Source organism: Macrobrachium rosenbergii, chromosome 40 (assembly GCF_040412425.1).
Source record: "Macrobrachium rosenbergii isolate ZJJX-2024 chromosome 40, ASM4041242v1, whole genome shotgun sequence".
In the NCBI taxonomy this organism is placed as follows: Eukaryota; Metazoa; Arthropoda; class Malacostraca; order Decapoda; family Palaemonidae; genus Macrobrachium; species Macrobrachium rosenbergii.
The window spans coordinates 4,451,007-4,476,857 of NC_089780.1; the positions used below are offsets into that span (position 1 = coordinate 4,451,007).

At 39.2% G+C, this 25,851-nt stretch overlaps 1 protein-coding gene across 5 annotated transcripts in view; it reads right to left on the bottom strand.

The window, feature by feature from the left end:
• Positions 1-21,302, bottom strand: part of uri (unconventional prefoldin RPB5 interactor) — a 203,857-nt gene extending 182,555 nt beyond the window's left edge. The window contains exon 1 of one of the 5 annotated variants that reach the window (XM_067082933.1): positions 21,136-21,302. Coding sequence is in view for 1 of the 5 variants with exons in the window: in XM_067082930.1 (XP_066939031.1) it covers positions 19,419-19,534 (116 nt within the window). In the remaining 4 variants the exon portion in view is untranslated. The other 4 variants (XM_067082930.1, XM_067082931.1, XM_067082932.1 and 1 more) reach the window with 4 other exon arrangements.
• Positions 21,303-25,851: the final 4,549 nt, after the last annotated feature.

A 25,851-nucleotide genomic window follows, 5' to 3' on the forward strand; every position in this document is an offset into this window, starting at 1 on the left:
GAAGGCTCTCTGACCTTCTCTGATCAATGAAGGTAATACCTAAGGGCTCTTACTGGGCAGAGAAGTCTCTCCTCTTCTTCCGGCCCGAGGATGTCCAAGTTTTTAATGGTGAATGAATGGGGCCACAGATTAGAAGGGTCTTCATTCTTGGTGAGGAATCCAAGAGAAAAGGAGCAAACTGCATCCCCTTAAGAAAAGCCAACTCTCTTATTGATAGCTTGGAGCTTGCTAATCCGTTTGGCAGTAGCCAAAGCCACAAGGAAGAGGGTCTTCTTCGTCAGGTTCCTAAGAGAGGCAGAACAAAGCAGTTCGTAGGGGGGACCTGAGAGCCATTTTAAAACTATGTCCAAATTCCAGGACACAATGTTCCACTTCTCTTGTCTAACGGAATCGAGGGACTAGATTAGATCACTTAGGTCTTAGTCACCGAGCTGAACATAGGCTTATACCCCTTAAAGGTGGAGGTCAAAAGCTTCCTGGAGGTCCTCAGGTTAGGCAGGAAGTCGGCTACCTGGCTTATAGAGGTCTCAGAAGAAGAGATGTTATAGCAGCTGCACCATCTGAAAACTGTCCATTTGGACTGGCAGGGCTTGCTAGAAGAAGGTTGTCTACATCCACCAATAGCTTGTGCAGCCTGTCTCCAAAACCCCTTCACGCTGACAAGACGCCTAACAGTCTGAAGCCTGCAGGACCAGAGCAGACAACCCTTAATGGTACCGGAGGAAGAATTGTTTGAGCAGTGACCTCTTTTGAGGTAGGAGCCTCAGGAAGTCCACTAACAGATGTAACAGGTCCGGGACCCATTCCTTTCTTGGCCAAAAAGGAGCAACTACGGTTATCGAGACCTCTTGGTGAGATACGAACTGTTGATCACCTCCCTGATCATCCCGAGGGGAGGGAAGGCGTAGGCATTGAGACCTGTCCAATCCAGGAGCATGGCATCCGTAGCCCATGCGAGATGGTCCGAGACAGGAGAACAGAAGCAAGGAAGATGATGGTTCCTCGACATTGCAAACAGATCTATGGCTGGCCTGCCCCACAACCTCCATAGATCCCTGCAGACAAGAGGATCCAAGGTCCACTCCGTCAGAGGAACCTGTTTGAGCCGACACAATTCATCTGCTAAGACATTCAGTCTCCCATGGATGAAGGCTGAGGCTGAAGCGGAGAAAAAGATTTTGCAGGAACGGAAGCGGAGTCCCTCGGGGCTGCTTGACAGACTGAGCTAGACGATCATTGGTTGACTTTTTCTGTAAAGCCAACAAAATTTCCTTGACGACATCTTGAGGAAAAAGGTGGGACTTGTCCAGAGGAAAGACCATGAGTGCCAACTTCTGGGTAGTGGTGACCCCTTTATACATAAATATAAAGAGGAAAGCAAACTCAGTGGAGCCATCTCTCACACCCTTATCGGCACCTGATAAAATACCCAGCCAATTCACTGCAAAATCTTCTGCCCGGACTGGACAATCCTCAATCATCCTGGCTAATGCACCAATGGTCCAGTCGAGGAAGCTGTAAACTTCTAAAACTTTAAAAATATTCCTGGTCAAGTGGTCTAGCTCAGGCGAGAACATGACCTTGGCAACGGGAAAGGTAGCTCTACGAGTAGTGTTGACCAGGCCGGAGAAGTCGCTTTGTGAGGAGGCAGAAACTCCCAGAGATGGAGCTTCCCCGGTGACGTAAAAGCGGTAGCTCCTCTTCACAAATCTACACGGAGAAAAAGCAAAGGTAGCCTTGCTGTGTTCCCTCTTAGAGGCCAACCAGACTTCCGCTTCTTGGAGCGCCTTCTTCACAGAAGAGGAAAGAACCAACTTCGGGAGGGTGTAGTCCGCCGGGAGTTTCCTCATGAGGAGAAAGTTGAAGCAGGAGAAACTGGGATAGCAGGAGCGAAAAAGTCTGGAAAGTTATCAAGGAAGTATTTAAGCAAGGCAGAGTAGGCAAAAGAAGGAGTGGAGTCTTGCCCTGCATCCTCCTCGTCCAAACAAACAGGTGATAACAACGTCTCCTTAGGCTTAGAGACCATTGGAGTTTTCTTCAAAAACCTCATAAGCTCATTCAACTGGCAGTGAATAGGGGCAAGCGAAGAGTCTTTCAGCGCCGATGAGCGCAACTTAAAGAGGCAGGGAGGCTGGCGCCAAGCCAGCACATGATGGTGCCTGGTGCCAAGGAGTTGGTGCCAGCCGGTCGGAAGCATGAGTCTGGTGTGTGGGAGCAAGCATTGAACGTCCAGGAGAAGAAGGGAGCTTGGGAGCAAGACGAAGTTTTGTTGAAGAAGTTGGGTTCTTGAGCGAATCTTCCTGGTGCATGGGAGCCAGAAAGGGGATATCAAAATACAAAATAGACTTCAGACTGTCCCAAGCAGACTGCAGGGGATGGGCTGAAGAAGTAGAAGGTGGAACAGCGAAACTGCAAGAGGGCTGTGGGCTAAGACTAGCCTCCTTGGATCTCTTGGTAGGCAGAGGTGAGCTGTCTGCACCAGTGGTATGCCTCTTGAGAGGGCACGAAGAAACAGGGACCTTCATCAAGGAGCACCGGTGCGACGGGCAGCCACCTCCTCAACACACTCACTCTGTACTGCACTACCACTTTTCACATTGCACTTCTCAACAAAGGTCTTAAAGGGAGACCCCAACTCCATCACTGTGTTGGTCAAAAACTCGAACTTTTAGTCGAACCTAGATTTAAGACAGACAATGGTGTCAAGATTGGAAGCACGGGAACCTGGAACAGGAGTACGTGGAATAGAGGTAGGAGAGCTAAGGATAGGGGAAGAAACAGGGATCTGAGGAGAGGAAATAGCACTATCCTCTACAGTTCCTGTTACAAGAACAGTATCTATGTTAGCCCCATTCTCGGCTCTAGCAACTGCCTTCCTTTTCCTATCCTTACCTAATTTGTCCAGATGAGACTGCAAAACCTTCCATTTTTTAGTCCCAATCATGACATTCAATGCAAGTGTTGTCCTTACTGCAATCTTGCCCCCTAAACTTAAAGCACTTGGTATGGGAATCATAACAAGACTTAGTAAGTCTAGTCCTACAACCCTCAAAAGAAAAATCTACTAATGCTTGAAGAGCTAGAATCAGCAAACACAATAGCTAAGGCTTGATGGCTACAACAAATAGAGAGTACTTCACCAAGAAAACTCAAAATCATCCAAAAACGATGAAAAAGGCTGCAGGAAAAACCACCAATGTTAATTAGAGGGCGGCAGAACACGAATTGGAACTCTCTGCTAAGTTGTTCCTTCCAGTCCCCAATAGTGGGTGGGGCATGTACCTGCAATAAAACACATGCTATGGCTACCACAAATTTTGAATTTTTAGACTGCCGTAGGTAGGAAGCTCATTGATATGTAATTACTTGGTAAGTTACTTATATAAAAAAATTTGTATTATTTTTATTTTTGTACATAAATACTGTAATGAATAATACCAGCATACTTTACGTTAAAATACAGTAAAATCAATCAAAATCACAAAAAAGCTATCAATGTAAACCTCTCTCTCTCTTCTCTCTCGGTACTTTAACATTTGCTTCGACGTATATACTGATATATCCTTCTTTCCGACTATGAACCAACCCCTGACCAGGATGAACTGCTACGGTTAGGACTAAACTGCCACATCATTGCCAAACCAAAGACCCTGGAGAAGAGACTGGAAGTTGAGCTGCTGCTCGACTCTATACAACAGTATGAGAGCCGCAACCTCATCCGAACCACCGACTCCCTGCAGCCCCTCCTGCTTAATGAAGCCCTCACGGAACGCAGTAGCTATAATAGTGGTATCTTTTCGCATGAGATGGGGGAGGCCGCCAAGGAGCTGCGACGAGAGGATGTCACTGTGCGCCGAGCCGACAAGACAGCAGCCTTCGTTCTGATCAAGATGGCGGAGTACCGCCAGAAGCTGGATGCCATCTTGTCTGACAGCACTAAGTTTGAGCACCTTTCCAAAAACCCCACTGAAGAAATCAAGAAAGAAGCTAATGACATCATCCACAGTGTTAATGCAGCTACCAATGCAGTACACCTCCCGCCCATCATCGGAGACTACAACCTTGATTACCTGTATGGCAAAGTAAAGATGCACAAGAACGGAAACTGCCTCTGTCGAATTATCAGCTAGGCACTCGCCCTCTCATATGGACTGGCCAAACGCCATAACCAAATTTTGACGCCCTACGTTCCGAGCCGTTACAGCCTGCGCTCTTCAACTGAGTTCCTCGAAGTAGTCCCAAGACTCCTCGGGGACAGGTACTATTGCCTCCCTATTTACGAACGTTCCTGTTGACAAGACCATTGATATCATCATGGACCGTGTGTACAGGGACTCCTCTACACCCCAGCTGAACATCCCAGAAGTTTCCCTACGGGCCCTCCTCGAGATATGTACAAAGAAGGCCCCTTTCTCCGCCCATAAAGGCCAGATGTTCCGACAGAAGGATGGTGTCACGATGGGTTCCCCCCTCGGTGTACTGTTTGCGAACTTCTACATGGGCATGGTGGAGGAAAGTATTCTCCCATATAAGACGACCCCGTAAATAAGCGAGATACAGAGATGACATTTTTGTACAAGCAGACAACGAGGATGAGGTTGAAGCTGTTCACCACATGTTCCAGCAGTGCAGTTCGCTGAATTATACCGTCAAATTTAGCAACAACACCCACTGTTCTTCCTGGCAGGACACTTACCAAGAGCTCAACCATGTAACCCAGATGCTCATGAATAACGGGTACTCGAATCGGCAAATCAATAAGGAAGTCTGTACAGTGCTGGATCAGTGTGGTACAATGAGAGTGAGAGGTTGCAGTCCCACCCCCAGGAGAAAATCAAGCTGTTTAACAGTGGCAAAAATGCACTTATGATATCTTGAAGACGAAGCCGTATTGAGGAAAATTATAATGGAGAATGTGACCCCACTGAACCCGACAGAGAACTCGAACTCGTCATCTACTACCAAAATCGACGTACACCAGCAAGAGATCCCTTAAAGCAGACAAATGTGGTCTACCAATTTTCATGCCCCACCAGTGGATGTCCCGCCTATTACATTGGAATGACTACTATGAAATTGTCCAGGAGAATTTCATGCCATGTGCAGGAGCTATTAGGAACCACACCAGGATCGCCCACAAGGAAGCCATCTACCACAATGGTATTATCAAAAACACAAAGATAATAAGGAAGGCCCCTGACCAGCAACATCTATGGCTGCTAGAGGCGCTCCTTATTCAACAAGAGAAGCCCTCACTGAACACAAAGCAGGAAGTGCTTTTTCTCCCACCAGTTTAAGAAGAAATATACCAGGACACATCAATAATTCCAGACCAAACGACTCCCACGGCCCAAGAACACCTGACGGTACGAGCAACCCAGCAGCCAATGAAAATTCAAGCTGCTGTGACGTGCAACGAATACCTAATGAGACAAGCGCAATGTCACGCACCACCCAGCAACATCACGCCCCTGCCTCGACGGTCTGCTAGGCTGCAACAGCGCCAAGAAAGGACTTGAGGAAAACTTCCTCCAGCCAATAGGAGGCAGCTATGCGCCACCAGCCAATGACAAATCAGCATCAGAAAACCCCCTGCTGACCTATGACTCCTTATCGAGTAGGTCCCTCTAGCATCACCCAGTCTACTCCGACCCACTGCCGTGATCATACTTGGATGAATCTGGGAGAAACATCAGCCACTTCAAGATTTTGACTTGTAACCAGAATCGACAAATATTTATCCTTATGTGTAAATAATTCTACGGACTATGTTCACCATGTCTGATTTACTTATCCCTGGAATTTAACTCCTGATTAATCACACTGGCATATTACTCACCAGTTGTAGTAACAGATAGAAAACCGTTATAAGGAAAATAGAGAAGACTCTATACAAGATAAATGCAGCTGATGCAGCAATTTCTTTCAATAGCACTTGCTTGAAAGAGGGACTATAACCAAAATAATAATAATAATAATAATAATAATAATAATAATAATAATAATAATATAACTGTAATTACAAAATTTATACATTTCTAGAGTAAATTATGAGATATTTTGAACATACAAATATCATTTCCCAATCTTTTGAGAAACCTTTGAAGAGAAAGACAAGGGCACAGGCAAAGCTGAGAAATATGTCAATCTTTGCCCACATTGTGTCCAAGGATTTCTGGTAATCTCTCTCTCTCTCTCTCTCTCTTCTTTCTTTCTTTTACCTTCATAAATCATGAATTTCCATCTTTCGATATCTAACATAAGAATAACTTCTCTCTCTCTCTCTCTCTCTCTCTCTCTCATGTTATTCTCTCTGTCTCCATAATAATTCATAAATAATTTAACTTGACATTTTAAGTACTCTCTCTCTCTCTCTCTCTCTCTTTTGTAGTCAGCGCTCACACATTTTTATAACTTATTATATCTCGGTACGTCTTAACCTGTACAGCAGATAGTTTAAATAGATTTAATTTTACCTGTACCGTCTACGAACTGTAAATGCGGTACTGTGGTAAATATGTTCTAAAACACAGAGACATAATAACTAAGAGTTGTATTAGTCAAAATAAAAAACATTTTGTTCATGAAAAAGCATTTCAGAACAGAGAAAGAGATGTAGAATAAGGAAGTTATTAAAAAGAGGTTGGGAAGACTTCTAAAAATAGATCGGTTGGAAGGGGAGGGAGAGAGAAATTCCCTTCCAATTCTCTATTTTTATGTCAACCATTTATTTCTTTTTTTAAGGGTAATGTATTAAACTAACTTTTAAATCAAATTACAGTAATTTTAATTTTATTTAAAAGTTAGCTTAATAATTTGGGAGTAAGATTAAGATCATATTTAGTGTTTATACTTTACAAATAAGCACTTGTTAGCATTTTTAGAGACCGTGCCAAACTTCCGTGAAAATTCGCCTTGCACAAGGGGTTCTGGAACCTAACCTCTCATAAGTTCCAGGTATGACTGTAGCTCCTTTTGATCTTACGACCATGTCCCAGAGACTTCCCTGTCTTCCAGAGAGCGCCCCATCCCAAGTCTGAAGCGTCTGCAAAGAAGCTTAGGTCTGGGTTCTGAGGTGAAAGGGACTTCCCTTCTAGTAACCTGCTTTCTGATCTCCACCAAAACAGGTGTTTCTTGATGCTCAGGGTCACCGGAAACACGAAAGAGTCTGGATGTTTCTTTCTGTCCTAGCTGGCTCTGAGGAAAGACTGCAGCACTCTCAGATGAAGTCTCCCCAGGGCAACAAACTGTTCTATTGAGGCCAACGTCCCGAGGAGACTCATCCATTTGCTGGCCAGGCAGCTCTGAAGAGAGTTAAATTTGTCTATCGTACATAGACAAGACTCCACTCTCTTTGGGGCTGGAACAGCTTGAAAAAAAAAGTTCAGAGTCATCCTCAAATAAATTATTTCCTGTGAGGAAGCCAGCTGGAACTCCTGATGACTGATTAACAAACCCAATTCCTGGGTTAACAGAAGAGTTTTCTGAAGGTCCTCCACACTCTGCTCCTTTGCCGGGGAGGGAAGGAACCAGTCATTCAAGTAAAGCGAGATGTTTATCCCCATGAGATGGAGCCAAGATGCCAGGGGGGGCCAGAACTCACATAAACACTTGAGAGGCTGTGGTTAATACGAAACACAGAGCTCGAAATTGGAATATTTGGTCCTGAAATACAAATCTTAGGTACTTCCTTGACTCCAGCTGTATGGGGATGTGGAAGCATGCATCCTGCATATCTATTGAGACAATTAGTCTCCCTGACAAATGGCGGCAAGAACGGAACGATTCGTCTCCATACAAAACTTCGTCTTTAGCACAAAGTTGTTCAGTACGCTTGCATCCAGGACAGGTCCCCACCCTCCTGTGGCTTTGGGGACTACAAACAGCTGATTGCAGAAGCCCTCTGAGCTCATATCTGTGACTAATTCTATTGCCCTCTTCTCGAGGAGGGAATGTACTTCCTCTGAGAGAGCTGCAAACCTCCTGGAGCCTATGAATAGGCAGTCAAGTTGATGGGCTTCCTGACTAAGGGAGGTCGATCTAAAAGGCAATAAACAAACTGACACTGTTGCTTTTGAGCCATTAACAGTTGTGAAAGCTCCAAAGCAAAAGAGTGCTCTCCCAACCCTCCCCATTCTGCTCTCTAGGACCTCCTCACAAAAACCCATTACCCCCTTAATCAGTGTGTTACATGAACTGTTAACAGTGTTGCCATCACATTCTTCCACCTATACAGGACTACAAACCGAAAATGAGGCTTTTTATTCATTGTATATATCCAAGTACCGTATATGCTGGCGTATAAGGCGACCTTTTAACCTTGAAAAATCTCCCCAAAAATGGGAGGTCATCTTATACGCCAAGTATAAAAATGAAACCTTAAATCCTGCCAAGATTTTTAATGATAGGCTAACCCCTGAAGTGTCGATAGTTTTGTCAATAGTTAACTACCGTCGCAACTGTTGACACCATAAACAAAACAATTGTAATAATGGTAAAAACTGTAGGTAATTCAAGTGAATCACTAGTGACACAACTATAGATACTGTAAACACAACAACTGTAATTACAGTAAATACTATAGGTAATTACTATAATTAGATATTAAGATGAGCCATCTCTCACTTTGTTACTAGCTTTATCCAGAGTACCATTATTATTTAGCTTTATCCAGAGTACCATTATTATTAATATAATAATAATATTAGACAATATTGTTATTGATACTTATTATACAATGCCCTTCTAACAATGATAGATAATTTGAAGTCACCGAAAGGGTAAATGGGGTAGTCTAACTTTCTTGTTTACGAAACTTAGCTGTGTTCGTAGTTTCCAGTCGTGCTTGACTTACAAGCTTTGTTGTTTGCTAAAGGCCAATATTTCATTGGTAGTATTTAATAATCAAATATCTCGTCGGTAGTATTTAATAATCAAACAAAAGGGTTTTGTGATACTGATAGTTCCCCAGTTATCCTTAATACTGGGTTTTTTCCAATTTTAAAGGAATACATCCATGTGGCTCTATTTCCAACGAGTATTACTCCACCAATAGTGACGTCACAGGCATTGAGCATTTGTCGTGTTGTTTACTGTATATTTTTCCTACGGGAATGCAAAGGTATTTTTTTCGTAATGGTGAGTCTTGCCAAACATTTTAAAATCTTGAAGATACAGTCGTGATTTTACACATTTTTGGTATGATAATTCCAGTAATTATTGATTTTATTTATGTACCAACTAACTTACATCAGCTGATAGTTTATTTAATATACTGGGGGTCATCTTATATGGTGAACATACCTCTAAACCTACATTTTTACATGAAAAATGGGGGGACGCTGGGTCATCTTATACAACAAGTCTCCTTATATACCTGCATGTATAGTATATATTATGGGCTGTGAGTGCATGCAAACAGTGATGATTTGTGGAGAATGCACAAGTGGATAGTGAGGTAATGCTGTAATGGCCTGGCCTTTTCTTTATTTCTGTCTAGGCTTTTATTACATACCACATTATTTTAACCTATAAATTTATTAAATTTTTCACATTTTATTTTTGTATTCTTGAAAATTTTATTTGTGTAATTGTCGAGATTTCTTGTACGTTTAGCTTTGTTAAGGAAGCCCTGTTCACGGTCAATCTTTGCTTCTCTTGCCAGGATCAGCACGACGGTCTTTGTGCAGATAGTTAACTACCTTGTTAACAAATTCAATTACAGTTTCTGTCCTGTGCTGAAAGATAATCCTATATAAAGGACAACAGTTTGTATTCCTGTACGGATAACTAAATGCAATAACATATGCACGTCCTGTAGGTCAGGAATGTTTTATTACTACATACAGGCAGTCGCCAGTTATCGGCGGGCTCGGTTATTGGTGATCTGGTTTTTGCGTTTGTCTAGCGACAAATAATCAGTGCTTTTCGGTGCCGATAATTGCATATTGGCACCGGTAGATAACTAACAGAGGCGTCGATAACCAAAAATCAGTAATTTTCGCTTATCATCACGCCGTCAGAATGGAACCCCACCCAACAACCGGGGACTGCCTGTAGTAAGAAAATTATACTGTCAAGGTACTGCATAAGTTTGTTACAGCTGATAGCATAAAACTAATTTATCAATATGGTAAACTCTGTTACAGTTGCATGTTACAGATATTGCATGAAACTAGTATAAATAAATGTTTGTTTCTCACAATTCAGGGATGTTTAAGATTATTATACTGTATTAGTAATAAAAAAATTATATATATATATATATATATATATATATATATATATATATATATATATATATATATATATATATATATATATATATATACACAGTATACACTATACACATACACACACACACACACACACACACATATATATATATATATATATATATATATATATATATATATATATATATATATATATATATATATATATATATATATATATATATATATATATATATATATATATTATATATATATGTAAAAACATTAAATTCATTACAGAGATTTTCACAGCATTACGCTTCTAGTGATATATACACCTTTCATAATTCAGATTCATACTAGATATCTAAAAACAAAATCAACAAATAAGTGTACTGTCCTCTCTATCGCAACTGGATTTTATGTAGCCTATGTTACATTACTATTACATTAGATTATGCTATCCTATGGGGGTTATGAAACACACTTAAGATGCGTCCAATATTTCACTAGAGATCCATATACAATCGTATTTCCTAGGTTTTCAATATGTTTTTAGATAGATGTGTTCCATTTGGATGCATCCCTGTATTTACCCTAACTAGTTTTTGTAATCCCCCACCCCAAACACTTTGGATTCCCACTCTGGGTAAGGTGGTGTAACATCTGTTTCCACTGGAAATATTTTCGTTTTATACTTGAATACAAACTAGGCTAGGTTTAGAGGTAAGTTAACCTTTAACCCATCTGTTATTGTTCCCGTGTGCCTTTCTAGCCTAACTAAGAGGAACCTTCATGAGAAGCAGGTGCCTGGAAGCCTCTGGAAAGTGCTGATTAGCCTAGCACGGTCAATAAAGTATCACAAACAATTCCACTCTCAAGACAGGTTCATTTCTGATGGTGAAATTTGAAGTCTACAAGTAAAGCTGTACTTTATACCATTAACACATTTTGGACCTGAAAATTTAATTTTCCAATGTTTTAATGCGCGTTTTGAACATTCCTGACATTCGCTGTTTGCAAAGGACCTCACCAAACCTACAGTACCCGTTCCTTACCTTACAGCAAGATATTAGTTTGAAAACAGGCTCCGTTGTTAACATGCCTTAATGTGAATGAGAACCAGGGTCTACCTCCCTAAACATACTCTTTTGCTAATGAAATAAAACTATGGGGGTCTCCGCATCGGGTATTACCTTGGAAACTGACTTTTCCTGTAGTACTTTGGTTGCTTATTAACAATTTACTGTTATTTTTTGGCGGTCGACTGTAATTAACTGGCAATTAACATCAGAACTGATATGCTTTTGTGTGCTGGCCATCCTGGAGTGCTATCGTACATGCTAAGCGTTAAAGGGGAGGTTCTGGTAAAGGTGGGTTTCCTTCACTGGGGGGTCTGCCCCCCCCAACTAAGTAACATGGCCTGCTAGGTTAGATTAGGGTATGTCAGGCTAGTCTAGTTCCTTTTATAATAGGTTTCCTTATCCAGTCCCTTCCTGAACATGTGGCTCCCTAATGAACTGCACATGCACGGGACCATTCCATAACGACGACGTGGTGGTCCGTGCGGAGTTACCTGACCCTGCACTTTTAATGAGATTAATACCATTAACGTTCAAAACATGCATTAAAACACAAAAACGATTTGATCAATTCCAAAATGTGATCATGCAGCCTAAAAGGGCGCAACAGAGGCCATCACCCCGGACGCCCACCGCAGGTCGGGTCAAAGTGTCCCCCGGGAGCCCAGGGTCTGGTGTGTCCTCGAGGCTCTGGGTATTGACACCCCAGCAGGCACTCAGCGAACACACTTTCACCATTCTACTCACACCACAGTTGAGCAAGAAGCCTAAAGGTTCAAACTTATCAACCATATTTATAAATCAAGGAGTGGAGTCAGCAGGATACAAGAACAAAAAGGCAAGGGTCAAAGAGGGCCTCGCTGAGGGCCACACCAGGAGTCCAATCGCTCCAACGTTGAAAGGGACTCACCTTCCGCCTGGGCCCTTCAAGCGCTCCACTCAGCAAAGAGGAACTGCCACCTAGGCGTTTGTCCACCTTCCTCTCTCTCTTTACCTGTTTCCTCTTTATTTTTCTCCCTCTCTCGCTCTCTCTTTATTGACCTGCTCACTTGAAATCGTGTTGTTGTTTGCTTGTTGCTCCACTGACGTCTTCGCAAACACTAGAGCACCTTCCTCTTTATTTTTTCGGGGTGACGAGCAAAAATTTACAATCTGCTCCATTTTCATCATTTTTCTCATCCTTTCTCCATTTATATATATATATATATATATATATATATATATATATATATATATATATATATATATATATATATATATATATATATATATATATTTATCGTAAATGTAAAGGGACAGTTGCGCATAGATAGACTATTGTTTAATAGTATGCTATTTTGACTAAAACCTGTAGAAAAGGGAGTGTATATTGCAGTGCAGGTAAACTAATTTGAGAAATCTAACAATATAAGGAGAAAAAAGATTTTACTGTCTTTTTATTATATTTTTCCTTTCATCCCCGAGGGGATGATACTCGTACAGGGGGCCGTGTTTAGTACACGGCGCCCTGTGCGAGAGCAAATGAAAATGAAGCCTTGATAGTAGGAGATACGTGGTTTCCAAAGAATATTCATAATACAAGCGAAACAGTGAGGAAAATGACTTGCTAGATTATAAGCTTTAGTACAGAGAAGATGAGTTGCCAGCATTACAGTATATCTGACCATTATTTGGTTAAGGGCACATGTTACCAATGTTATAAACCTAAGCTGAAGAGAGAGGTGTGGAAATTTCTGAGGATGTGATCAAATAATCAAGACAAGTGACCTTAATAAGAAAGAAGCGAGATATGGATTAGAGACGTGAAGGTGGAAGAAGGTAGTCTGGCATATGGCCTGTGGCTTACAGAATTGAGTATATACAAAAAAATATGTTGTTTCATAACATAATAAACTCTGAGGAGAAAAAATTACTAATGGAAATAATAGAGGAATAACTACGTGCCCCTATGAACAATGTCAGACACAGATAGTAGTAAAATATACAGTAAATATAATTTAGAGAAGAAATTAGAAAATATGACAAAAATAGCAATGAAAAAGAAAATAAAGATATTAATGAAGGGGTTGAAAAGACCATGGAAGATAAGAATAAAGAAATTAAAAAAAAAACTGAGTCATAGAAGGTTCCAATTAAGAATGAGGACATATAAGAAACTTGAAACAAAGATGCCGGCATTATGAAAAGGGCCAGGCTCACTATGCTGGATTTTAAGTTAAACGTTAAGGAAAAATACAGGGATGAGGCTTGCCATCTCTGCGGAACAAAAGACATCACTAAACACTTATTTTTCGTAAGATATTAAAGAAATTAGAGTCAGACAAATGTTCTAAAATTTCTTAACAAAAACCGGAAGACTACACGAGACAAACAGAGCCGAGAAACTAAAGAAGTACCTGTTAATTTTCAGTACAAAACTTAGTGGAATAGTAACATGTTTGTTTTTAGTGATCAAAATCAAGTAAAGTTGTAACACTCCAATTTTCGGGTGGTAGTCGGACAAGGGCGCCGCCCTCCTTGTGGTTTATATTTTTGCATTGCTACTACTTACCGGGATTATGTTTTTTTTTATCTTCCCGAAGTCCCGAAGCCCGGTTGAGGAGGACTACCGAGGAAATTATGAAATGAGCCGTTCAGTGAGTTTTCGCAACACCTGAAAGAGGATAATTAACAGAGGGTACCCCGACTGAAGATTAAGCTGAGAAGAAGAAGAAGGAGAAGAAGAAGAAGAAGAAGAAGAAGAAGAAGAAGAAGAAGAAGAAGAGAAGAAGAAGAAGAAGAAGAAGAAGAAGTCGGACAAGAGCATGAAACTGCAGGGTTGTAATCAAGGAGGTTAGAATCTAACCTCCTTGGTTGTAACAGCGATTTGTGTGTTACACGAACAATAAAAACTAACATCTAAAGTCATGAAGTCCTAAAAATAAACTAAATATGAAGATGATATTAAACAATCCTATAAGTTAAAAAAACATAAAATAACAAATGAAATTAGTGTCAGTTGAAACATGAATAATAAACCGACAGTAAGAGAGTAGAATATCCGCTGCACACACCTCTGAACCGAATTGTGCATTTGTGCTCGCAAATGTTTGTGGCGCGAGAACTGAGGAACCAAGAACCAGGGCTGACAGAAGGTACAGGTGAAAGTGTGGGGGGAGGGGGGATAAAATAACGTAAAAGTATTATAATTATCCTTACTTTGACGGGACAATTCTTATTTTACAAGAAGATTTACTATGCGATAAATAATTCCAGGCGCAGATTGGATATCCTTATGTTGCCTGTTATGGCATGTTTTATCATTATTTATATGCGTATAGAAGAGAATTTATTTGTGTTAAAGTCATAAGCAATTTTGGTATGATTATTTTGCAGGTATAAAATAAAATTTAGCATAGAATCATTAAGCTCATTAATTTAGAATTCTCTTCATATAACCTAGCAACATATTTTTTGTACGATGATGAGGCTATGGTCAGCTGAAGTGTGCTTCATAAAGAAGTGAGGTGCTTAAGATACAGTTTGCTTCAGAAATGAGTTTATATATGTAAAGATCATTTGCCGTGTATTATATTAATTAAAATGTATGACGATGAATATCACTGTTTTTCACACCTGTCTCTTACAAAAAGTTTGTCACTCATTACAGTAACATAATTATATATATATATATATATATATATATATATATATATATATATATATATATATATATATATATATATATGCTAAGAGAGGATATTAAAAGAATAAAGAGAATAAATGAAAAGCCAAAATGAGTACATTTCTCGAGTGGAGTAAATTTTTGATAATCCTTCTATTACTACTTTCTGATATGGTAATCATATATGTTTAAAAAGAGAAAAAAAGGTACCTTACGACAGAAATTTCCAAGATGTGTTCAAAACAGATGCCAACTACTGTGATCCAGAACACTGGCTGGTAACGGTTGATCATATCAATATGAATGGTCCACGTCCTTCTAAACAAACAGTGCAGTATTCCAAGAGATGCACAGATGCGCATTTTCTCTTTGAGAATGATGTCTGGGAACAGTGTCAACAATAAAAATGTTCTCGGAAGGAGGCTTGTTCATTCAGCGAGCACCTCGGAAATTTCTGGATGCGAAAGCAAAATGTTTGCAAAATCGAATACATCATTTTATGTGGAAATTAAAATCTAGAATTAATCAGTTAATCAGCGGAAATGTTCTCATAAATATACGCAATCTCCTGAAAATTCAGTACATTTAGTATATCCTGAGAAGTGGTCTGAGACATCAGTGTTATTGCAGGTTAATAATACTATTGATAAGGCTGTGAGATCACTTATGGAAAAAAACAAGATCGTTGGTGTCAAGGTTTGGAGCGTATAGCATCGCTGTATTTGGCTGAACGCCAACTGACTTCTCGAGAAAATTCAGACACAATATTTACGCGGTTATTTGCACAATTATCTCTCACAATGAATGAAAGTGTGCTCGGGTTGCGTCTAAAAAGCTCTCATTCACTGTTGTGGTAAACATGTCCTGAATGAACAAGTGAATTGCTGAGAAATGATGCTCAGGAATATAGTAGGCCTATACATTTAACGGAACTACAAGCCGATTATTTTAGCCCCATCTTCGGCTGTACAAAGCCTTCCACATAAAAAAGACTTTTAGAAATATGTGGCATTTCAGTAAATGATGGTTTACATTGGCTGTAAACCGATGAATATAGATCGTGCAGGCAAAGGATTATAAATAAGATACTCTATTCTGAGAGAGAGAGAGAGAGAGAGAGAGAGAGAGAGAGAGAGAGAGAGAGAGAGAGAGAGAGAGAGAGAGAGAGAGAGAGAGAGAAAGATTTACATCACCGCTGAGGTAATGGGTGTGATAATGGTTCAAACATGAGAGGAAGAATAAGAAGGTTCAAGGTAGGAGAACGAATGAAAATACGTGGGAGTTTTATACGTCACGCGAATGCTATAACCTGAACTTTGTGGTGGGTGGTAGTACAACAGGTACAGCTTGCATCCACTTAATTTTTGGTACTATCCAGTTTTTATAAGTTTTGTTTTCTGCCTCTCCTGGGTAACAACATTTACTGAAAAAATCATGAAATCACTTGAAGCCCTAAGAATACGATTAGAGCTTAATGAACATTCTGAACGATGCTTGCGGTAGCCATAACTGCAGCCACGGGAGAGAAACCTTTAGTAAACTAAAACTTTTAGAGGCAGATTTACGGACGCCCATTACACAAGACGGATCGTTTTCCCCACCAATTTCGTCAATAGCAAATGATCGAGGAAAAAGAGACACATAGAAAGTCCTGTGAAAGAAAAAAAAACTAGCAGATCTAAAGTCAAGGAGGAAAGTGTCTGAGTGCGTAATTGTGGGGTTTTCTACCAGAGCCACCTTTAGATCTTTATTTTCGTGATCTCTTTATCTTGCTTTTCAGCTCCTCCAACTCGTTTCACTCAAGACTTAAGCAATGAATGGCCGAAGGTGCCCCAGTGCTCGGACTGACATCCCAGATTTCATAAATCAACCAATCTTCTGTACCCTGAATATGCAGTCGGTATTTTTCAGCATTCATTAAATATCATATTGTGATTTATTATTCAAAGAGATTTATTCATTCGACCATGAATGTAAGCCATGTCACTTATTACAAGTTATTCTTACATTTTAAAACAATACATCACTTATGCTGTTTGGTAGAAGAAAATGTGTTCTATTCAAACTGAAAAAAGTATGGGACAATGAGATACCTAGGAAAGGGTATAGAAAGCCCAGCCATCAAAAGTATTTCTAATAAACTCAGGATTTCAGCTCGATCTCACTGTCTCGGGACATCAATTACATATGTAACAAAAATATGAAGATACAGTCTCCGTCTGTCACACGTGTGGTGTACAGTGCGTTAGAGGAAGTGGCCACTGGATTTCTACTTGGTGCAATTAAAACACGAAAGTAAATGAAAATTATAACATTTGTTCACAACACTCAGCACGATGGTTTCAACTTCGTGGAAGTGGCCGGTCAGTGGTTTTTTAGTTGTTTGTAAAAGAAAACTATCAAGAGTGCTTTGCCGGTCCGTCCGCACTTTTTCTGTCCGCCCTCAGATCTTAAAAACTACTGAGGCTAGAGGGTCGCAAATTGGTATGTTGATCATCCACCCTCCAATCATTAAAAAAACCAAACTGCAGCCCTCTAGCCTCAGTAGTTTTTATTGTATTTAAGGTTAAAGTTAGCCTTGATCGTGCATTTGGCAATGCAACAACACAGGCCACCACAACTGGCTGAGAGTTTCAGACAGCATTATACACTGTATAGAAAACTCGATTACGCTGTAGAAACTTTGGAGCATTTTTCACTTGTTATTTCTTTAGAACTGCTCCGCTCTTGAGGCGAAACTCTAGATAAATTCCGCTGAATAAAAAAATGCTATTCTTTTTCATATCTGCGCGACCTGCTCCCAGCTCTCTCTCTCTCTCTCTCTCTCTCTCTCTCTCTCTCTCTCTCTCTCTTTATATATATATATATATATATATATATATATATATATATATATATATATATATATATATATATATATATATATATATATACTTTTAAACGTGAATCAATCATACAAGAAGAGAAAATAATAATCTAAGACACTATACACTGACAGATGGCTTATTTTTTTCTTCTTCAGAGCGCAACGTCTCCCACGAACGATTTCAGTTCTTGAATTTTCACTCTATTCATTATATTGCCATTTGAGTCTGATGCACACATACTTCTGATCTTATTTCTTTCTCCATCTTACCTCTGGCATGTTATGCGTCAACAAATTCGTGAAGGTCATAAATATCTTCTTAACTTCATAAATAATGTGCCAAGCCAAGACAACAGCATGTTGTCAATATGATGTCATTAATGTTAGACATTGCGATGGCAATGTTCCCACGTGACTGTTGTCCAGAGACAAATCTGGGGAGCAGTCTTGACTATGATGACTTTTTATAGTTTTCTGTAAAAGAAAACTATTGTGCCGGCTTTGTCTGTGCGTCCGCACTTTATTCTGTCCGCACTTTTTTTCTGTCAGCACTTTTTCTGTCCGCCCTCAGATCTTAGAAACTACTGAGTCAAGAGGGCTGCAAATTGGTATGTCGATCATCCACCCTCCAGTCATCGAACGTAACAAAATTAAGTCAGTGATTTTATCTTTAAGGTCGTTCTCGAGCATTTTACTGATACTGGGGTCCAAACAATACATGCCGGGGCTAAGGTTGTGTTGGATTCCAGGTGCATCTGTTCCTTTATAATCCCCATCCTCAGGGATAGGCTATCTGTATGTCATCTGTCAATCATACGAGTCTTCTTGTAAACTTACTTTTATATTTCTCATCAGTCTGCTAGTACGGTAGTTAAAGACTGTGTCGAAAGGCCTATGGCAATCACTCCGTTGTTTCACTTTCCTTCGTGGCATTTGCCTTTATACACTCATTACATTCCATATCTTCGTGATTCATTTATGTACATACATACATACATACATACATACATACATACATACATACATATATAATATCGGTATATATATATATATGTATAATATATATATATATATATATATATATATATATATATACATATATATATATATATATATATATATATATATATATATATATATATATATATGTATATATTTTTTAGTTAGCCCTATTTTCAGGGGCAACAAGACTAAAGTGAAAAAAGCTCACAGAATATTTTTGTGAACACCAGAGAATAAGTCTTGGTCATTAAAACTCCCATAGTTGAACATTCCCAGAGCATCTGACTTTACATTTGTATTTTTTGATGTCCGTGATGATTTAAGATTGTTCCTTTAACGAGCGAGTGGATGAATGAGAAAGCAAATACCATAGTCAACAAAATGGGTCAACGATAAAAATAACACATCCCGGGGTCATTCTCTGCATAATGTTTCATGTGCGTTAGTGAACAATTGTATCCTTACAGTTAACTTGCCCATTTGAAAAGTCCTTTAATAATAATAATAATAATAATAATAATAATAATAATAATAATAATAATAATAATAATAAATTTAAAAACCAAAGTCAAATCCGTTTCTCCTTTTACCTTATTCGGATGAATTCAGTGCTTGAGGATTCCTTCCACTGAGCGAGTGGCATCGTTAGCACTATAGCAAATGTTGTCCCCTTAATCCTCAAGAATAAGACTTGCAAAATGTACATCCATGACTGGGTGCTTTATTTCTCCCTCTCTATTTATGCCAACCACCAGCGTTTTATCTCACCCCTTGTTCGCCAAATTTTTGCTCACATTTACCCTGGCTGATTAACCCATTCCATGAGACATTTCATCTTCCTTAAGACATGGTAAAATGCTAACATTAACTCTTTTCTAATTCATCCTCCACGTTTTTTTTTTTTGCAAAAGATCATTTTTTGTAAACCTTATGCTAGCAGTCTTTTTTTTTTTTTCATAACATTTACACGAGGTACAACTGCAGCCATTCCGAAATTCCGCGTCCTCCTTCCCCTTAGACTTTGCCCTCGTTATCATTCCAGCTTGATCGGTTCTTGAATCAGTTAATCGATGAGTCAGCCTACTTATTCCCCCCCGCATCAGTAACGAATGAATAGATTTCGTTCCCCGCCTGGCCCCCATCCTTTCCTGTTACATTACTGCGCCTTGTACCAGCTGTCACCTTCCTTTTCTAATCTTGATTTTGTTCTCAGTTTTTTCGGCTTGACCCACCAAGAAAGTTGATCACAAAAGCAAATGCTATCCATGAAACAATAGCCTATAAAAGCAGGAGGCAACAAAACAGAACGAGGACTGAATTAAACAAATAAAAATCCGACACTAATACTGGATGTTGTTTGCACTTTTACTCCTGAAATTTGTCTCGTCATTTTCGTCCTTGACCACTTCTTCATTCCATGGCAACAAAAAGCACTTTAGCTACATGGTTTCTTTTAAGCCGGATACTTATTTTTCTCTCCAAGCGCTGGATAAGACCTTCAATTCAGAAGCATAACTGGGGTTGGTTTGGTCGCATTTATCTGCACTGTTCTTCATTCAATCAGATTCTCTACATTCTCGTGTGTTCTTTCGTCAGCATAAGTGTCACTTGATGCCTGATAAATAATTCACGTCTGTGGCAACATGTCCCGAGAAGACCTTCGCTTGCTGCTCCTTATTTGTCATGGAACTTATTCGTCTTCACGATCTGTTGTTCTTTGCGCAAGGAAATCATCTCTCTCTTTCGTCGGAAATCTACGTAAAAGTGGTATCTCGCGCTCACACGATTTTCTAAATGATGATACGGCGCACATGCACATGCGAATTACGAAAGCTTTGCATTTTGGGGAAGACCGGTCTGTGTCTCTCACGTACACATACACGCGCTCATAATTATATATATATATATATATATATATATATATATATATATATATATATATATATATATATATATATATATATATGTACATATATATATTGTATATATATGTATATATATATATATATATATATATATATATATATATATATATATATATATATGTATGTATATATATATATATATATATATATATATATATATATATATATATATATATATATATATATATATATATATATATATATATATATATATATATATATATATATATAGAGAGAGAGAGAGAGAGAGAGAGAGAGAGAGAGAGAGAGAGAGAGAGAGAGAGAGAGAGAGAGAGAGTTTTCCAGTGGGAAGGAATCCGTTTCATAGACAAAATAGGGAACAAGAAGTTTTCAAACAACTTTTCAGTAGATTTTAACCTACCAGCATGTAATGCGAACTCTTCTTTTGCAATTCACGTATATAGCGAATGTAACTTTTCGTACACAAATGCTCACGAGACCAGCTGATGTGTAACCCTGATCTCGTTCTCACGGACATCTGCTGGAAACACATACAAGAGCTTCTAATACTCGTTGAAGTCTGTCCCCGAACAGGATAAGCAGTATGGCAAACATCAAAACTAGTACAATCTAGAAATATTCTATCGTTCAGGAAAAAATCGTAGTTTCGTTATTAAGTTTCCCGTAGAAGAAGAGATAACCTGCAGTCCACCCAAACGATCTTAAACCGAAACGTAATATGTATCTTTTCCCATCATTCTTAGAAAATATTGTTCATTAACATAATTATGAAAAACACCTTCCTTTACAAAAGGTGACATAAGGGCATGAGCGGTGTACTCTGTCATGGGGGATGGGGACGGGCCGTGAACCGGTGACAACTGTTATCAAACTGAATCCACTGAAAGGAAAAGGCTACACCAGTCCTCAAGCTCGGATTTTCTGTTAATTTGTTTATGTTTTCACAAATACCGATTTCCATAACATTTCTATGAATGCCTGAAACAACAGAATATTCTTTTTCTCAGCAAAAAGCAGTTTCTCCCAAAAGGCAGGTGATTTTAGAGAAGAAAAAATATCACAAATAGAGATGAAACAACGAAGTCGTTGACAATTTCACTTCCTAATTGACCGATCAGTATGCAAGCAATCTAACTAAAACCTTCCTCATTTAAAGCCATTACTTCTGCTTACCACAGAATCATCGCCACAGTGCATTAACATCCCTTATGAATGGTATTATTCTTTGTATACCTCGCATCCTTGGTTACTAAGGACTTTTCTGACATCTGTCACCATTTCAATGTTACGTGAAAATCAAAGCATCAACAATTAGTTTATTGTGTACATAATAACTATTAACTAATGTTATAATACACATCAGTTATTAGAACATGATACCTGCTCAATGTACGGCGACCAAACAACCATGTGCAAACGCGCGCGCACGCAAGCAGGACAGGTAAAAGAGTAGCCTACAAATGTGTTAGAGAATCATATGAGGTAGGGTAGCTTTGCCCACCTTGATTATGTATTAGTGACATTCCTTAAGTTCATTTGTAATAAAAAATTGTTACTCATGCCGGATGCCTGCTACGTGCGGTGCGGATTCTGTTCCCTGCACTTAAGCTGCAAAACATCATAGCAAAACAAAATGACAAGTTTTTGGGTTTGTAACCGTGTGGAAATGGCGCAGAAGAGAAATGCTAGTGTAGAGAAAGTCGAATATTACCGCACTTAATAAGACAAAAGTTTAAGACTTGGCAGAAGGACAAGGCATGAGAGGGGATTACCCTTGTTTTGTCAGGAAAACTGTGGGTGGGTGTTAGAGTAGTAAAAATAATGAAAAGGAATGAAAGAGCTAGGCCCTTGAAAACTGAAAATGTTGCCGGGTGGGTTTGGAAAACAATAAAGGGTGTTCGTGGTGAGCCAATGAAACGGAAGTTTAGGAGCCAGCTAGAGATGACATTGTTGGTGGGTACAAAGTTTAGAGACAGTTGACTGAAGACTATCTTGTGGAAATGCACTCTGAGAGGAGCTTGATTGTTGTGAGTAAACGGTTTCCAAAGAAGAATATTCAGTCAGCATAGTTTGCAAAGACAGAATCACACGGAAGAGAGTTTGTTAGCTTACAGGTTAAAATATAATATAATAAAGGGCGCTTGAAACATTGATAAAAGGGGAGGGAAAGACATTTAAACACGATACTTTAAGTTTAAAAGGAGTGGCTGGAAATACTACTGAAATGTAAGCACGTTGTTAGAATAAAAAAAAAGTTAAGATGACAAATAACGGGAAAATGAATGAACAATGAGTTAGGGTAAAACACACCTATGGTGAAGAAGCATATGAGGAGCATTAAAAATTCTAAGATGGGATAACTGAATCGACCAGTAATAATCAACTGATAGGCTCAAAAGACAGAAGAAATAAAAACTTTTCATAGTGAGAAATGGTGACTTGAAAGGCAGAGTGAAGGAAAAAGAAAGTTTTCATAATGCAGCAGAATGAAAATAACATTGTGTAGGTATATATAAATGTAATGAGGTAATCAAATAAAAGGTGAATGAGAAAAAGACGATAAACGATGGAAATAAGGATATGAACTAAGCAAGTACTTTAAGTTACAATGGAAGAAGTAATTGTGGACAGAAAGTTAATAAGTAATCAGATATCAGAACAAAAGATATAAATGTATAGATGATATCTACAAAGGATTTAGTCATCTGTTAATGGGCCAAACTGAAAAGTTTTTTAATGCTGGGGACAGAATGGATTCTAACTTGAATGATTCAAGAGTGGAATAGTGGTGTAAATTTCAGAATGCAAGTGGAAAACACTGATGAGGACTTAAGAATGGTATTCAAGCTGAAGAATGGAAGGGTCCCGATGGTTCAAACTAACAAGTGAGCTGCTGAGGTACAGTAGTACTAGTTTAAGTAATAAACCAGGGTATGTAAGGTATGTCAGGAGGAGGAATGGGCGAGACGAGCAATTGCTTCATTGTATACAGGGAGAGGTGGTGGAAGTAAATGTAAGAATTATAGGGGCATTACATTATGAAGTATATCTATGAAAGTGTACAGAAGGATTTTGATATAGAAAGTAAAACAGAAGGATTGAAAGATGATATGGCTTTGGCCTTGGAGGAGGTTTTGTGGGTCAGATATTTATGTAGCACTTACTTGATAATGAAGAGGAAACCAGCCTTGGAGGGTGCAGGCCAGCACTACCCTATGCCGGTCTCAATCCTTGATAAATGGCAGGAAAGGCATCTGGCCGTGAAACCCCTACTGTCGAAAATAAGTATAGTAGCCAGGAACAATTAGGATCAGATGTCCAGTGAACTGTTCATGCAACACAAGGGGATTTGTTTGACCCCCCTCGATAAATGACAACAGCTACCATGTCAAGGACAGGCATGGTTACAGAAAAAAGTCCTGAAGAAAGGAGGTGGCAGACATTATGGTGAGGAAACAACGCAAGGAAGACTGGCAATGGTTATAAGATATTTTATAGTTGTGCCGATGAGAGAGGAAGGAGTGAGATTCAGAGTTGTTCTTAGCAAGGATATGAAAGAAAACGTCAGAGATGGAGAGGAAAAGTTCTAGTGATGAAAATAAAGATGTGCTTTGGGGGACATGTTCTGAATATAATTAGCATTTATGCCCCCAAAGATGGATGCAATGAGGAAGCAAAGGATACGTTATGGAGAAAGCTGGATGAAATTTCGACATCAGCAAATTAAAAAATTATCTATTGAAGGCAATTTAAATGGGCACATTGGATGTAATCATGAAAATATCAGTAGGATCCACGGAGGACACAGTGTGCGAGAAATGGACGAGGAAGGAGAACAAAATAGTAGAATTTGCAGTAGCCTTAGATATGGCTATTAACAACTCCTTCTTTAAAAATGACAACTATGCAACAAACATTAGTGGAGGGAGACAGCCACAGATAGATTTTCTGATGTACAGAAGCAGCCATCTAACAAACATGAAAAATTGCCAGGTAATAAAAGGGGAGTAGCCTATTAGTAGGTAAAATAGATTAGTGGTGTTTGACTTTTTGATAAGTCAAGTTGGAGGGGGAAGAAGGTCAGTACAAGAAAAGATAAAATAGAATAGAATATAGAATAAAAGATAGAATAGAATATAGAATTTACTCCAAAGGCCAAGCACTGGGACCTATGAGCTCATTCAGCACTGAAAGGAAAATTAAGAGTGAGAGGTTTAAAAGGTGTAACAGGGAAAATCTTGCAGTTGCACTGTTAGGAGAGGGTGGAATGTAAGGTGGAGGAAAGAGTTTGAATGGAGGCACAGTAAAAGGAATGAAAGGGGTTGCAACTAGGGGCAGAAGGGATGCTGCAAAGAACCGTAAGTGATGCCTACAGAGCACTGTGTGAAGAGCATTGATAGTACTATTCTCCTATGGGGGGTAGGTGGAGGCTAGAGACCGTGAGACGACAGTAAGATTTAAGGAACTGGTACTCAGTTGCATCCGACTAGCAGAGCATGTAAACACTCGGTGAGTAGAAAATAGCACCAAGATTCTTAGAACAGCAGGAGAGTTATTGGGGAAGACATCTGGTAGAAGTCCACCCAGTGAAAAGGAGAGCTGGTGATGGAATCATGATATGCACAAAAAAATCAAGAGGAAAAAGGAAGCTATGATAGCTTATGATGGAAATGATTCTGAAGGAAATCAATTGGCTTGGAAAAATGCAAAGAAGGAAACACTGCAGGCTGTGGCAAGGGAAAAGGCAAGTGCAACAAATGAGTTGTATGATCTCTCTGCACAGCACGACCAAACCACTGGGCCTTCCTCAATACTTCTCTGACCTTGATTGTCCCTCTAATAAATTCATTTTGATCACACATCCATGTCAACATCATCTCTGCCACATCCATTTTCTGTTCTTGAGGCTTCCTCATAGGCCACATCTCTGCTCCATCAACCATCACTGGTCTTGACTACACGTCTGTAAAACTTTCCATTGTGTTTTGTACTGATACTCCTGTCGCACAATACTGCTGACAACCTTCTCCAGTTCATCAAAGCACATTGAAAATGGAAAACCTAAAAAGGCAGAAGTTTATGTAAAAGATAGCAAAAAGCAGAGTTAAAGCAACTA